The sequence below is a fragment of the Morus notabilis genome, unplaced genomic scaffold (assembly GCF_000414095.1).
Source record: "Morus notabilis unplaced genomic scaffold, ASM41409v2 Scaffold451, whole genome shotgun sequence".
Taxonomy (NCBI): domain Eukaryota; kingdom Viridiplantae; phylum Streptophyta; class Magnoliopsida; order Rosales; family Moraceae; genus Morus; species Morus notabilis.
This window is the reverse complement of record NW_010361080.1, coordinates 602895-617994: the sequence shown is the minus strand read 5'-3', so window position 1 is coordinate 617994 and position 15100 is coordinate 602895. Positions and strand designations below refer to the sequence as shown.

The 15100-nt window shown below is 35.2% G+C and overlaps 1 protein-coding gene across 1 annotated transcript; it reads right to left on the bottom strand.

The window, feature by feature from the left end:
- Nucleotides 1–11656: 11656 nt before the first annotated feature.
- Nucleotides 11657–14878, bottom strand: LOC21408525 (fructose-bisphosphate aldolase 3, chloroplastic). The gene is made up of 6 exons (XM_010098423.2): nt 14571–14878; nt 13698–13967; nt 13486–13595; nt 13279–13369; nt 12295–12564; nt 11657–12113 (listed from the first exon to the last, which is right to left on the bottom strand). The coding sequence occupies exons 1-6, from the start codon at nt 14721–14723 to the stop codon at nt 11835–11837; spliced, it is 1173 nt and encodes a 390-aa protein (XP_010096725.1). The 5' UTR covers nt 14724–14878; the 3' UTR covers nt 11657–11834.
- Nucleotides 14879–15100: the final 222 nt, after the last annotated feature.

The following is a 15100-nucleotide window of genomic DNA, read 5'->3' as shown; positions in this document are numbered from 1 at the left end:
TTCCCAACAATCTCCCACTTGTGCTAAAGCAAGTAGAATATGTCTCCAATCGTGAAACTTTCTAGGTCTCCACAACTGATATATGCCTAGAACAATTTTCATATCAGTTAAGAATTTCTGGAGTGAGGTTACTTTCTTTTGCTGCTTCACAAGCTGCAACACATTAACTCTTATTGATAGAATTAGCAATCACACTTTGCCAACAACCTTTCATATCACAACTCATTCACCTAGTGTGAACACATATTTGGATGTCGACTCTCGAAATCCATTGAAGACTCACAGTCAAAGTCTGTGTATCCAGCTAAAAGACAACCCTTTCACTGACTAAATTATCTTATAGTTTCTTTTTTTCCTCATACACTTAACAATACACAACAACGCTACCCAGTGATCGAATCTTGAGTTCAACTGACAACAATTGACCACTCTCACTGAATATCATATATTCGGGTTTGTGAAGAATGAGAACATCTTCTTTTCTTTTGTTCGATACATCTTAGTTTTGATCAAATCCATAAGACTTAATATCCTCATCAAACCTGATGTTCCATGATCTAGAAGCTTGCTTCAATCTATAAATGGATCTTGACAGCATGCAGACTTTCTACTCTTGGCCTTCCTCTATGTAACCCTCTGGTTGATCGATATAGATGGTTTTCTCAAGATAGCCATTTAGAGAAGTTATCTTGACATCCATCTGCCATATCTCATATTCAAAATATGTTGCTATGGCCAAGAGCATCCAGATGGACTTAAGCATGGCTTCCGATAAGAGAGTTTCCTCAAAGTCAACTCCTTATTTCTGGGTATAACCCTTTACTACTAGCCTTGCTTTATAAGTCTCCACTTTTTCATCCGCTCCCATCTTCCTCTTGAAGATCCACTTACATCTAATGGGTTTTACCCCTTCGAGTAGATCTACAAGTTGCCAGACTGAGTTAGAGTACATAGACTCCATCTTGAGTTTCATAGCTGTTTGCCATTCTTTCTTATCAAAATCATCCATCGCAGCCTTAAAAGTTTAACGGATCCTCCTTACCGTCATCAGCAGTGACGATTTGTGCTTCCTCGGTATACCGGTCAGGTAACCTATTTACCCTCCTACCACAACGAGGTGCCATAGGAGTTTGATTAGGAATCATGGTCTTATCTCTTAGCATTCCAACAACTCTTATCGGTTGTGGTCCAATCTCATTGGAAAGTAACTTTTCCAGAATTGCTTTGCTTCTGGGCTTGAAAACTATCATATAGTCATGCTCCAGAAACGTGGCATTTGTCGATACAAATACCATTTGATTCTTGTGACTATATAAAATAATCCTTCTCTTGTCCCTATTGCATATCCCACAAATATGCATATTTCTGATATTGGTTCCAACTTTCTAGTCTATTGTTTCATCACATGAGCCGGACACCCCATATGCGAATATGCTTCAAAACTGGCTTTTGACCATTCCACAACTCTAGGGGTGTCTTTTGTATAGACTTAGATGGTACTAGATTTAGAATATACACATTAGTTCTTAAGGCATAACCCCACAATGAAGTAGGAAGTGAAGAATACCTCAACATTGCTCTTATCATGTCGAGCAAAGTCTAATTTCTCCTTTCGGCTACACCATTCTGCTATGGTGTACCAGGTGTAGTCAATTGAGATACCACACCTTCTTCAATCAAGAAATCCCGGAACTCTTAGTCCAGGTATTCACCCCTTCGATCTGATCGAAGTGTCTTGATTGATTTACCTAATTATTTTTCAACTTATGCTCAGAACTCTCTAAACTTTCCAAAATTTTCAGATTTCCATTGCATTAGGTAAACATAACCATATCTCGAATAGTCATCAATAAAGGTGATGAAATATTCGTAACTTCCTCTTGCTTGGACGTTTAAAGATCCACATACATCCGAATGTATCAGTTGAAGAGGTTTTGTGGCTCTTTCTCCTTTCGACGTCTTGGTTATTTTGCCTCCCAGACAAGATTCACAGACTAAAAGCTTACTAACTTTTAGTTCGCGTAAGGGACCATCATTTACCAGTCTTTCAATCTTGTTTAGGCTAATATGACCAAGTCTAAGATGCCATAGATACGTGTTATTTATCATGAGAGATCCTTTGCTTCTTATTCTTAGGTTCGGAAACTTTTGAACATTTCAACATTACGCAGTGAGCCAAGCATCGGTTTAAACGGTATAAACCGTTTTCTAAATATCCAGAACAAATGTTGGAACCATTCCAAAAGATGTGGACTAGATTATTATTTAAAGGCAATTGTTCAAATAATTTTAGAATTAGAAATCAAATTTCTCTTTATGTCTAGAGGGAAATAAACATTGTTCACAACAAGGTATTTCCAAAACTAAAGTCTAACTTCTCTTACTGCTTTTGCCGGTACCCTCGCGGTATTCCCACCATCGTGTAGTCCCTGACAGCAAGTTCTTTATAAGAACTAATATTTTGTAAAGAAACCTAAACATGATTAGTTGCTCCTAAATCAACTATCCAGGGCGAGGAATCACCATCTACTAAAGATGTTTCTAGAATTAGTAAATCTTATTTACTTTGATTCTTCTTCTTTGTTTAGGTGGAAACAATTTCCATTTAAGGGCTAAAACTTAATAAAAAAAAATGACCATTATTAGTTATTCCCGAATCTACTATTCAGGATAAGGTATCACCATTTTACTAAAATATGTTTTTAAAACTGGCAAATCATATTTGCTTGAGTTCCTTTCTTTGTTTCGGGAAATAATTTCCTTGTAAGAGCTGAGACTTAAAGAAAATAAACATGATTAATAACTCTCGAATCTATTATCCAGGATAAGGAATCACCCTTTTACTAAAACATATTTTTAGAACTAGCAAATCATATTTGCTTGATTCTTTTCCTTTATTTCAGTGAAAACGACTTTCCTTGTGACAACTAAGACTTAATAAAGAAAATAAACATGAGTAGTAACTCCCGAATCTACTATCCAGGAATAGGAGTCGCCATTTACTAAACATGTTTTCAGAACTAGCAAATCATATTCGCTTGATTCTTTTCTTTTATTTTGGTGGAAACGACTTTCATTTTGTCCTTTGGTCAGGGCCCTTACAGTATTTAGCCAACCCTTTCTTATATGGATTTCCATATACGATATCTGATGATTGCATTATCTCATAAGCTATCTCGATGCCTTCATGCTTCTTGTGAATTACCACGCACAACCCTAGCTAACAGTTAGCTACAGTGGTTTCTTTAGGGACATGAGGACAATCCTCCATTTGGTACAAACTTATATTCATCACATGAATGTGAGTTGTTTATGTTACTTTACCACTTCGCATAGTTTATCTCTAGTCAGTGTTTCAATTTTGTGTAGTGAGATTATAGGATTTGACATATTGCTATAAATAAGTAGAATATTCATCTAATCAATTTATGTGCATTAATATCAAAACGTGTAATTTTAGGCATAATTAAATATGATGCATTATGCACATGACAAAATACATAAATCATGTTTTAATTTTAGGTGCTAATGATAATTTAATTTACCATAAATAAAATGTACATTTGGGTAGTTAAATTATTTACAAATTGAACTGAGACTCCTATCAGTTAATAAAGATAATCAAAATATCTCATATATTAATATTTATTAACTGTCGTTATTTTAGTTAAAATATAACCAACAAACTTTGATTATATCTTTATGAGTGTAACCCACTGTTTCAGATCTCATAGACTTAACTCCAGATTGTTACCTTTGGGTAGTCGATTCAGAAATACATCCTGAAATCCTATCTTTAGGAAGCCAACCTTGTTATTGATCCGGCAAGAACACTCTCCTTTGGGAGGACGAATCAATGTCACCGCAAAGTCCCTCTCCGGATCTCATGGTGTTGCGCTAACGGTGGAGACCAGTGGGTCGTATTGTCACACAACCCTCTCCCACTCATTATTTTACAAATATGTATTTTATTTGAAAATCATCTCATGTTTTTCAAAACCCGATAAATAAACAATTTATTTTTCAGACATGTGAAATCCTAAAATTTAACTTTTAAATTCAATTTCACATATAACATAATTTTACAAAACAATTTTACAACTTAAATCAGTTTAATCATATTAAATCACTTTTAGCGCATGGTTCTTATTTTATTTTATCCTTTTAAAACTCTTTTAAATAAATAATAATAAATGCACGTGTATGCATAACATGTTATAAAACATATGAGTAGGCACATTATATCTATGTGGCGTGTTATATGCATGGACATATAATATATAATTATCAACATAAAATATAAATATATGCAATCGGCTATTAAGATGGATTTAACCGGGTCCCATAAAAAATATAAATTACAACCAAATCGAATAAATAAATAATTACAATAATTATTTTCTTCCGTTACATCAACGGGTCTTCGATTCTTGAATTCTTCATTCTTCGTCTTCGGATCGGATTCCACCTCCTTCAGGGCTCGAAACTCTTCCAGGTCCATCAGCACATAAAACGAGGGTTTTGGAACCTCTCGAGCTTAATCGAACTCCACTGGCAGTGCTTGAGCTGTTCTGAGCGCGTGCAGGCCTGTCCTGGGCGAGCACGAGGCTGTCTTGGGCTCGTGTATGACTGTCCTGGGCGCGGGCGGGCCTGTCCTAGGTGAGAGCAAGGCTGCCCTAGGTACGCGCGGGGCTGTCCTGGGCGCGCGCGGGGCTGTCTTGGGCACGCGTGGGGCTATCCTGTCCAGGGCAGTCTAGGTAGTTTTCTGACTGGGTGTCCGGGGTTGCATGGGGCAATTTTTTGGGCTTCTTTTGACTCAAAATTAAAACCCTAATCTACCCAAGCCCTAGAATTACAATAATTCTAATCTCGAATAAAATTACAAATAATTTAATTTGAACGAATTAAATGCGATCCATGGAACCATATAATTAATGATCAAATCCACAATCCATACATTCATCAACATGAGTTAAATATAAACATCCATAAATGCAAGTGCCTACCTATCGCATACATACATAATTAAAGATCACATATTTAATATATTAATTTTGATTACCACATAATCAGAGCATAAATTAATATCGCCTATAAACCGTTTTGATACCAATTGTTGATTTCCGAATCGAATTCGGATGTGAAAGAGTGAGGATAGCGGATCAAGTATAAAAAAAATTTCATAAAACCTTTGAGATACTCTATAGATTATATTAATTTATGCAAAAATAAATTAATCACATTAATTTATTTATTAAGAACTCAATTATGAATAATACCTGGAGGCCGATTAGGATGACAACTTGAGTTCTTTGACCTCGAACAATCCTTGCTCCAAAGCTTTGTGTTTAGAAAACCAATGTCTTCCACGTCAATTTCTAGAATCTATGAAGACGTGTGTGTGGGCACATCTGAGACAAAATGAGTTAGAATAAACACTCGAATTTCCACAAACACTAACGCGTGCACGATGTGGAATTTTTGGAGAAAAATTTTTACTTCTCACTCTATAGAGAAATTCGGCCAATCTTTAAAAAATAGGTCAAAAAATTGTGTCTCACAATTTTCTATCATTCTCTTATTTATAGAGTATAAGTCAAACTCCTAGAAGGAATCCAATCTTTATCTCCAAGATAAAGCTTGTTAATTATCTCCTATTTGAATTTGGAACAAATCTCCTCTTCCTTATCCTTAATGTAGCCGGCCATGTATGGGGATTTTCATCCCTATGTGGCGCCAATTACAGATAGGGATCCTGCAGTCTAATTTTGATTCAAATTCAAATTTCAATTTAAGTTAAACTTAAATTAATTTGAATTCTAAATTGAACAATTTATCCAATAAGTTTAAATTGATAAATCTAGATGTGTTCAAATTCAAATTTAAATAATCATATTATTTAAATAATAATTAATTCTTTTCAAGTGTTTAATTTTAGAATTTTGTAATTCTAAAATTCTTATTTTGCCCTTTGTGTCTGGTAGAATTACTAGGACGATGCGGGGACTAATGGAAATATAATCCCGAGCTCCAATATAAATTAATAATTAATTAAATACTTTAATTAATTAATTAATTATATTGATTTCAATAGTTACTCCACTATAAACTTAGAATTACACTCTCGAAATTATAGACATAAATTACTTCTAAACTATAAAGTGTCCATTTGATATAGTCAATGCATATAGATCAATCATCCATAAATAATCCATAATTAGAACTAGGTAGAATCCTTAACCTCTCTAATTATATCTTTATCCTTGAGCACCATTAATTCTCTAATGGATAGTGATTCATAAAACACATTCATGAACCATAGCGCTCTTACTATTCTAAGTATCGAATCAACACTCAAGAGAATTATTTATCTGCTTCTTTATCAAGAAGGAATGGATTCCATCTCGTATAATAACATTCCTGGCTATCTACTTCATCATGTCTCAAAAATACAAGAAATATGATTCAGGATCTCGGAATCCGTACCGAGAAAACTAAAAGACACAAATTCATAAATAAGAGTTTGTTAAGAACTCAGGATTAAGATCATTCTATATATGACCATCGGTAGATTCTATTAGAATTTCTATACTTAACAGAAATTATTAGAAGTTCATATTGTGGCTGTGTCCCTGTTCCACATAATCTCATTATGCGAAATACACTCATTCAATATCTCGTCATATTAACAATGCGGATAACACCGTTCCATTCTAAATGGGAATGACATGTATTAATAATGTTTTAATTAAAGATACCAAACTTTAATTAACTTCATTACGAACATCTCTTTTTGATTATTATCCTTAAACATTATCCTCTCGCACATAACACTTATATACAACATTTAAGGTCACATAGATAATTATGGAACTTTCATTGATATTCATAAAATATTCACAAATATATACAGATAAAATGATGAATAAACCATTTTATTAAATAAATAATAAATGTCATATCACATCTCATGCTTCTTAGACACCATTCCCAACAATCTCCCACTTGTCCTAAAGCAAGTAGAATATGTCTCCAATCCTGAAACTTTCTAGGTGTCCATGACTGATCTATGCCTAGAACAACTTCCAGATCAGTTAAGAATTTCTGGAGTGAGGTTGTTTTCTTTTGCTGCTTCACAAGCTGTAACACATTAACTCTTAATAATATAATTAGCAATCACACTTTGCCAACAACCTTTCATATCACGACTCCTTCACCTAGTGTGAACACAGATTTAGATGTCGACTCTCGAAATCCATGCAAGACTCACAGTCAAAGTCTGTGTATCCAGCTAAAAGACAACCCTTTCACTGACTAAATTATCTTGTAGTTTCTTGCTTTCCTCATACACTTAACGATACACTACAATGTTACCTAATGATCGAATCTTAAGTTCAACTGACAACGATTGACCAGTCTCACTGAATATCATATATTCGGGTTTGCAAAGAACAAGAACATCTTTTTTTCTTTTGTTCGATACATCTTTCTTTTGATCAAATCCATAAGACTTAATAGCCTTATCAAACCTGATGTTACATCTTACTAACATGTATTAATAATGTTTTAATTAAAGATACCGAACTTTAATTAACTTCATTATGAACATCTCTTTTTTATTATTATCCTTAAATATTATCCTCTCGCATATAACACTTATATACAATGTTTAAGGTCACTTAAATAATCATGGAATTTTCATTGATATTCATAAAATATTCACAAATATATACACATAAAATGATGAATAAACCATTTTATTAAATAAATAATAAATATCATATCACATCTCATGCTTCTAGGACACTATTCACAACATTTACAACCAATTAAAATTCTTAAAATACCCTCATCTTCTTGTCCTCGTATCATTTCTCACAATTAGTACCTTTTGCCGAAACCTTCACTGGAACTGTCATTAGAGTTATAGTCATCGTCAGATCATTTACAGTAAATTTTTCATTTACATGGTAAATTTTTCATTTACCAAGAATACATAAAATGTTTGGATGGTAAATAAAACATTTACCACATAAATTAATCATTTACCATCGATGGTCAGAAAACCCATAACTTCAAAATGCAATTACTTCGTCGTTTGACCTCCGATTGTCTTGATTCTTGTTCCTATGCACTCTGGTGTTGAGATAAACAAGGCCATACCACAATTGAAGCTGAAGGATTGCCTTCAAAGTGAAATGTTAATCTATTAAATGCATCTATCCATTCCTGGCTTGCTGGCGAAATTGTATCTTATAAACGTTGATCGACACTATCACAATCCTAAATGCACACCAAAGCTTCAACAATGTCCCTTTTCAATGTGTTTCAGTGTTCCTCAAGTATTCATCCGGACGTAATGAAGGCTTGTTCGGATGAAACAGTAGAGACTGGGATCAAAAAAATATCCATTGCCAATCGAGTTAGGACTGGCCAAGTTAATGCTCGTGCCCTCCACCATTGAACTAAATCAAACAATTTTCCACTATTGTCGACTACTAAGCTCTCGCTGAAATACGTCATAAGCTCGTTGAAGCCGCCGCCGCCTCTTGATGAAGATTCACTCCCAACTTCTGTTTGAGTCGTCTTTTTCTTCTTCTTCAACCCGAAAACATTCATGAATGAATGTGGGTTTTCATCTCTTTGGTGTTGTTCATGTACTCCACAAAAGCGGTGTTTCTAAACCTATTCTCATAAACACTATAGAGAGAAAATATTTTTTCCTTTATTTTAGGAAATTGGTCAGAACAATCGATGTCTAAAAATTCACCTAAGTTTTCTAAATCACTTTCTAAACCTTCTAATTTTAATCTAGGATCAAAAATAGTACCGAAACCATACAACATTGGTAATTTAGACTAATATTTTTTAAATTTCTTTTCCATAAAAGTGATAGGAACTTCTAAAATTAGGTCATTCCTAAATTCACTAAATAAAATACTAATTTGTAAAAGTTCACCTAAAGCTAAAGGTGATGTTGGGTAATATGTTCCACTAAGTTTTAAAATAACTTTATGAAAACTACCTAAAAATTGATACAAAGTTTCGACATTTTGCCAATCATATGCGTCTGTATGTCCTGCTCCTAATTTTGTACTAATATAATTTATTATAGCATCTTATAAGGGATGCATTGTTGAAGCATTATATAAGTTGAATTTCATCTTACAGGTATATATAGGGCTATTGCTCTAGGAGTTAGATTTAGTGCTTGTAAGCACCTAAACCAATCTTGTACGTGTGGGTTAATACCTTGAATTCATGCAATGCTATCTCTAATTACTTTTATATGAATAGACATTGATTTTAAACCGGATTAAACTATTAAATTAATTACATAGCATGCATAACGTTGGTGAAAAATAGTATCATCACCGAATAAACTTAAATCATTTTTGAAATATTCAATTGTTTTAGTATTTGCACTAGTATTATCTAATGTTATAGCAATCACTTTATCTCTTAATCTATATTCATCAATTACATTTAAATTATATTATATATTAAATCGGTGCTATGTGATCATAGAACACATTTAAAACTTAATATTCTTTTATCTAAATTGAAGCCTTTAAAGTAATGTCCGGTTACATATAAATATCTTTGTTGGCAACAGGAGACTAATTGTCTGCCGTTAATGCAACACAATCACTAGTAGAGCGTAAAAAGTTTATTAATGCTTCTTTTTATTGTTTAAATAATTTTAACAAATATTTCCTAAGAGTAGTTTTTGAAAAAAAACTGTGCATTAGGATTGTGTACAACTTTAATATATCGGTGCCAATTAGGATGCTCTACAAAACTAAATGGGTGATCTAATGCAGCTATCATTCACACAACTTCCATACGATCTACTTGTGGATCGTATTTCCAAGTGGTTAGACCACCGGTTGCGCGATCAAAAGATAATTGCGTTTGGCGGAGTTCGACTCAGCCGGTTTGGCCATGCTTTCAAAGACACTTTTCAGAGTGTCTTCTCAAGTGTGTTGTGTCAAGAATAGTGTCACCTTGTAATTTAGAATAACAATATTTACATTGAGCTATGTGTTTAGTGTTACCGTCATTGTCGACCTCCTCAATTGTGTCGAAGTGATACCAAACTGTCGAGGTGCGCTTGCATTTTCTCTTAAAGGTTGCAACACTTGCAGTAGCACTTGCCTTTCCTCCACACCCACCACCATTGAGACCACGAGCTCCACTACGTCCACCATGGCTCGGATTTACAGGTTCCTCAGTTGCTTGTGTTTGTGATTCCTGCGTAATAAATTCATTAGTAGCAAATTGCCCTTCTTTCACGCTCCATTGGGCATCAACAAGAATATCACCATAACTAAAAGAATCAATTATAGTAAAAATAAGAGCGATTTGAGAGAGATAGCTTTAGGATATTGTGTAAGTTTTTAGAAAAATTATGAGAGAGATTTGAGAGATTGTGAGAGTTTGGATGAGGAAAATGTTTGGGGGATGGAGGTATTTATAGGGAAATTTTTTGGTTAAAAATTGATTTTTTCCCCTAAATTTGGATCCAACGGCTATTTCTTCGGCAGGTCGGGTTCGGGCTGAAATCGGGCAACGGTAAAAAAAAAGAGCCGTTGGTGGTCGGGCTTTCGAGCAGTGGTTCGGGTCGGGCGCCAACGTTAAAAAAACTAGCCGTTTGTCAGGCTGGAATTCGGGCCTAAGGGAAAAAAATTCGGCGGTCGATGGTCGGGAGCTTTCGTTCGGCGGCAAACTTCCGCGATATAGGTTTTTCTTAGGCAACCCGAGTCCGAGAAATTGCTTGAACAGACGGCCTTAGGTGCCTGCACGCTAAGCCTAAAAAATTTGAGTTTCGGGCAGGCTCGCCAGTCCAAAGTTCCAGCACTGGTTCTGAGTGTCTATGGATCAATATAATTATTTTTATGACTAAATAAGAGTAAAAACATCATTTACTATCACGCACCCAACTATCTTCTTGTATGATAAGGAAGAAAATATCATTTTTAGGTCCTAAATGTAGCTTGGATCGTTATCAAACTATAATTTTCCGTTAGGTTTGACTAATTGAGGAGTATCCGTGTAATTTAAAAAAAAAAATTAAAAAAAAAACCTTGAGAGTTGTTGATGTACATGTTTCAGTTAAGTAGGTGTCGTTGTATTTCAAGGAAACTACAGTGACAATGAAAACCCAATAACTTAAAACTAAAAACAAAAACAAACAAAAACCTTAAGCAAAGCATCAGATCTAAAGAAAAGGAAGGGAAGGAGAAGGAACGCCGCCCGCACAGATTCCATCACATCACCGCCGCATGGGGTGAATCTCCTTGAGTCACCTCGCTTCGAGTCGGGGATTAAAGTATGACATGATTGGGAATTATTATCCTTGTTTCAAAACAAATTCTAAGTATACTAAAAGATTTTCACTGAATTATTTTTACACATTTTTTGTAACAAGGGCTTGTGTGGAACTGGGCATGTATGTGCGTTGTATCTGTTGTACTTGTCAGCGTTGTAATTCCAGTAGTTGGAGGCTGTGTAATAGTATTTGTATTGCCCTTTCATTCTTTGAATTTAATTTTCCCTTTTTTAAGAAAAATAATGGAGGCGTTAAGCATGTATAAAAATCAATGATTCTCTAACGAATGTATTCTGCTTAATAGGGAGAGAAAAAAAAAAAACAAATCCCAAAAACATATCACAACTTATGTAAATACTGAAAAAAAGCTCATATGTTTATCACAACAAATCCCACATTCTTTTCATGCAGGCCAAAATTATTAGCTAAAAAAAAAAATAAATAAACCAACTTCTGTTACAAGATGTTTTGAGTGCCAACAAGCCATGAAGTGCTTAGAGCTTTAGTAGGTGTATCCCTTGACAAACATTCCTTTTTTGGCTTCTTCGTTTTCTCCTTCAGCCGAATACTTCCCAAGCTGTGCCATCGAATTTGCCTTTGCTCTAACCAGCAACGCCTTTTGTGCAGCGTCCACATTCTCGGGACGTCCTTGCCATGTTTTGAGGACACTGTTCTGCAAGGCTCGAGCATAAGAAAACGAGACATGCCATGGGTTAGGGCTTTGGTTCATGGCATTCAGATTCAAGGTGGCTTCCGCTTCAGATTGGCCTCCGGATAAAAACTGCAGAAACAAGAAATATAATTGGAAACAATTAGTTATGCATTAAGGATTCACTAAACACAAGAATCAAAGGCAGCTATACAAAAATCATGCAGAGTTTCAAGTCAATAACTAACTATGAAGTACAAAAAGAAAGATAATAATTGCTCACTTAAACTATTGGAGGTAGGACAAGGCTTACCATAATTCCTGGAACCGCAGGAGGAACTCTCCTTCTGAGCATTGTGAGTGTGTATTTGGCAATGGTCTCTGGAGAAGCCTTCTCCTTGTGCTCAGCCCCTGGGGTTACCATGCTCGGCTTGAGAAGAATTCCTTCAAATGTCACATTGTTTTGGGCCAAGTAGAAGAAGACTTCAGCCCAAACCTTCTCAGCAACTTCAAGGGTTCTCTCTATTGGGTGGTCCCCGTCAAGAAGAATCTCAGGCTCCACAATGGGCACAAGGCCATTGTCCTGTATGATGAAAAAGACGCAAAATTATATCAATAAATTCTAGCGTCTTTATCAAACTACCAGCAACGGCCAAAAGCACAAATTTTCAAGTGAAGCTGGTATGTTAAATAACCAACAAAAGATCAAGATCGGTTTGATAAGTAATGGCTAACTAAACAAAGATATGCTTGTTCTGACTCAAAATATTACTAGCATCTTGCATCACTTCTAAAGCATAGATCAAGACTTCCTATTGGAAAATAATGATAACAATAATGAACTACTGCAGATAAATTCTAGTGTCTTTATCAAACTAAATGTAACGACAAATAACACATCTTTTCACGAAAAGCTGAGAATAACCAGCAAAAGTTCAAGATTGATTTGACAATTAATGGCCGAAGAAACGATTTTTTTTTTTTTTTCAGAAGTAAAGGTAAATGCAAATATTAATAGCATCTTGCAGCACTACTAAGCATTGATCATGACTTCCCAATGGAAATCACGAAAAAAAAAAAAAAAAAAAGGACTTCATATTTGAAGTCACGGGCCCTGATAATAAAACACAAGTCAATCAAATATGTTTTCAAACTATGGCTTCTTGCCACAAGAAAAACAAACACAATTCAGCTTCCCCCTCTACTCACGGCCTTGTTCCTCAGTAAATATCATTTACCCAAATTCAAAAAACCTTGCTTTTTTTTTTTAGATAAATATTAATCATACAATTTATACCTGAGAAATAGCGGCATAACGGGCAAGTCCCCAAGCAGCTTCCTTAACAGCTAGAGCAGAAGGACCATTTGGAATGCTCACAACTGTTCGCCTGAAACAAGAAAAACACCAAGGTATAAGCTTCTTTGCTGCTGCTTAGAATTTATCGACTGACATAATACCTAACAAAACCAAAGTTTACATAAAGAATACATTAAACTTACTCACCATTTAGCAAACCGGGCACCTTGCTTGTAGTATTCAGCAGATCTTGAAGCCAATCCATCTAAGCCTTGGCACCAAGATTCGTTGTTTGATCCGGGCAGAGGAACCAAACCCTGTAACCCAAAAGTATTACCCATGTAAACCATAAAAATATTAATATAAACGAGGGTTCTTAGCAAAAATTCTCAAGGTGTCGAACTAATAATGCTTCATACCTTGTCAACTTTGATTCCAGGAACAATTTTCTCCTCGCGCAAGCAGTCCACGAACTTCTTTCCATCAGTAGTTGATTGATAGAGCGTTTCCTCAAATAGAATAGCACCGGAGATGTATTCACCGAGTCCGGGAGTGGTCAAGAGCAGTTGCCTATAGGCTTGTCTGTTTGCCTCCGTGTTGTCCAATCCTATGGATGCCAATCTCTTGCCACATGTGGCATTCGACTCGTCTATAGCCAGAATGCCACGTCCAGGAGACGCAATAGATTTCTGCACAAACATAAAAGAAAACTTGCAAACATGACACGGTTGAATCCTTACAAAAGGTCATCCATATATTGGACAAAAAAATAATTCTCATATCACAAAATATAGCTCCAAGTCGTTCAATGAATCAAATTTATAATGCATTTAAATTAACTATTAACATTAGGATGAAAAACAAATGAAAATAGACAACCTACAAAAATCAACTCAATATACGATTAATTAATATACCTATTGATATGTAAATATGAGGCTCGGAATCTCAACCGGCAATCAAATCAACAATATAATGCATGGAAGAGGAGCGACAAATACTAAAATCTGTATATTTGAACCTAAAAGCTTATGAATTTAGGGTGAACTAGAAGAGGACTTTCGCAATTTAACAAAACTACATCACATAAAAATCAATCAACCAAAAAAGAGATCGTTGAATCAGAGTTTCAAAGTCCCAATCGGCGATCAAATCAACAACACAGTGCAATTGCTTATCAAATCAGTGAACAAATAAATAAACAATACAGTGCAATCCAAAGCACCGATTCATATCAAGAAATCAAAACGGATTTCAAGGTTAAAAGCTAAAGTAAAAGGTTAGGAACTCACGGCTGTTTTGACTAATTCGTCCGTATAAGCGCCGGCGCGGATCGGGGAGGCGGCGACGCGGCGAGCGGACGATCCGCGGCGCTGAGAGAAGGACTGCTGTCCGATCCACAACGAAGAAGGTGAGTTAAGCTTCACTAAGTTCGCGCACGCCATTAGAGAAGACGAACAAGAAGAAGAAGAAGAAATTGCAGAAGAGAGAGGCGAGAGAGAAGAGCGAATATGAAAGTTTTTTTTTCTTTTTTTTTTTTTGGTGGAAGGAAAGGGAATATGAAGTGAAAACTTTTTTGTGCTTTGGTTGAACGGTTGACCAATTTTGGTAAATTTATAGGCAGAACAGAATCGAGTTTCTCGAGGACTCCGCTGTTGGACACTGGACACAACCTAACACGCGGAAAACCAAACACAGTCCTTTTAAATGACCATTTTATCCTCACCGTGTCTATGAGATGAGTTTTAACTTTTAAGTAATTATCGTGTAATTATTTTGATTTAAAAAAATAATAATATTTATGAATTAGGTTATCCGAAAA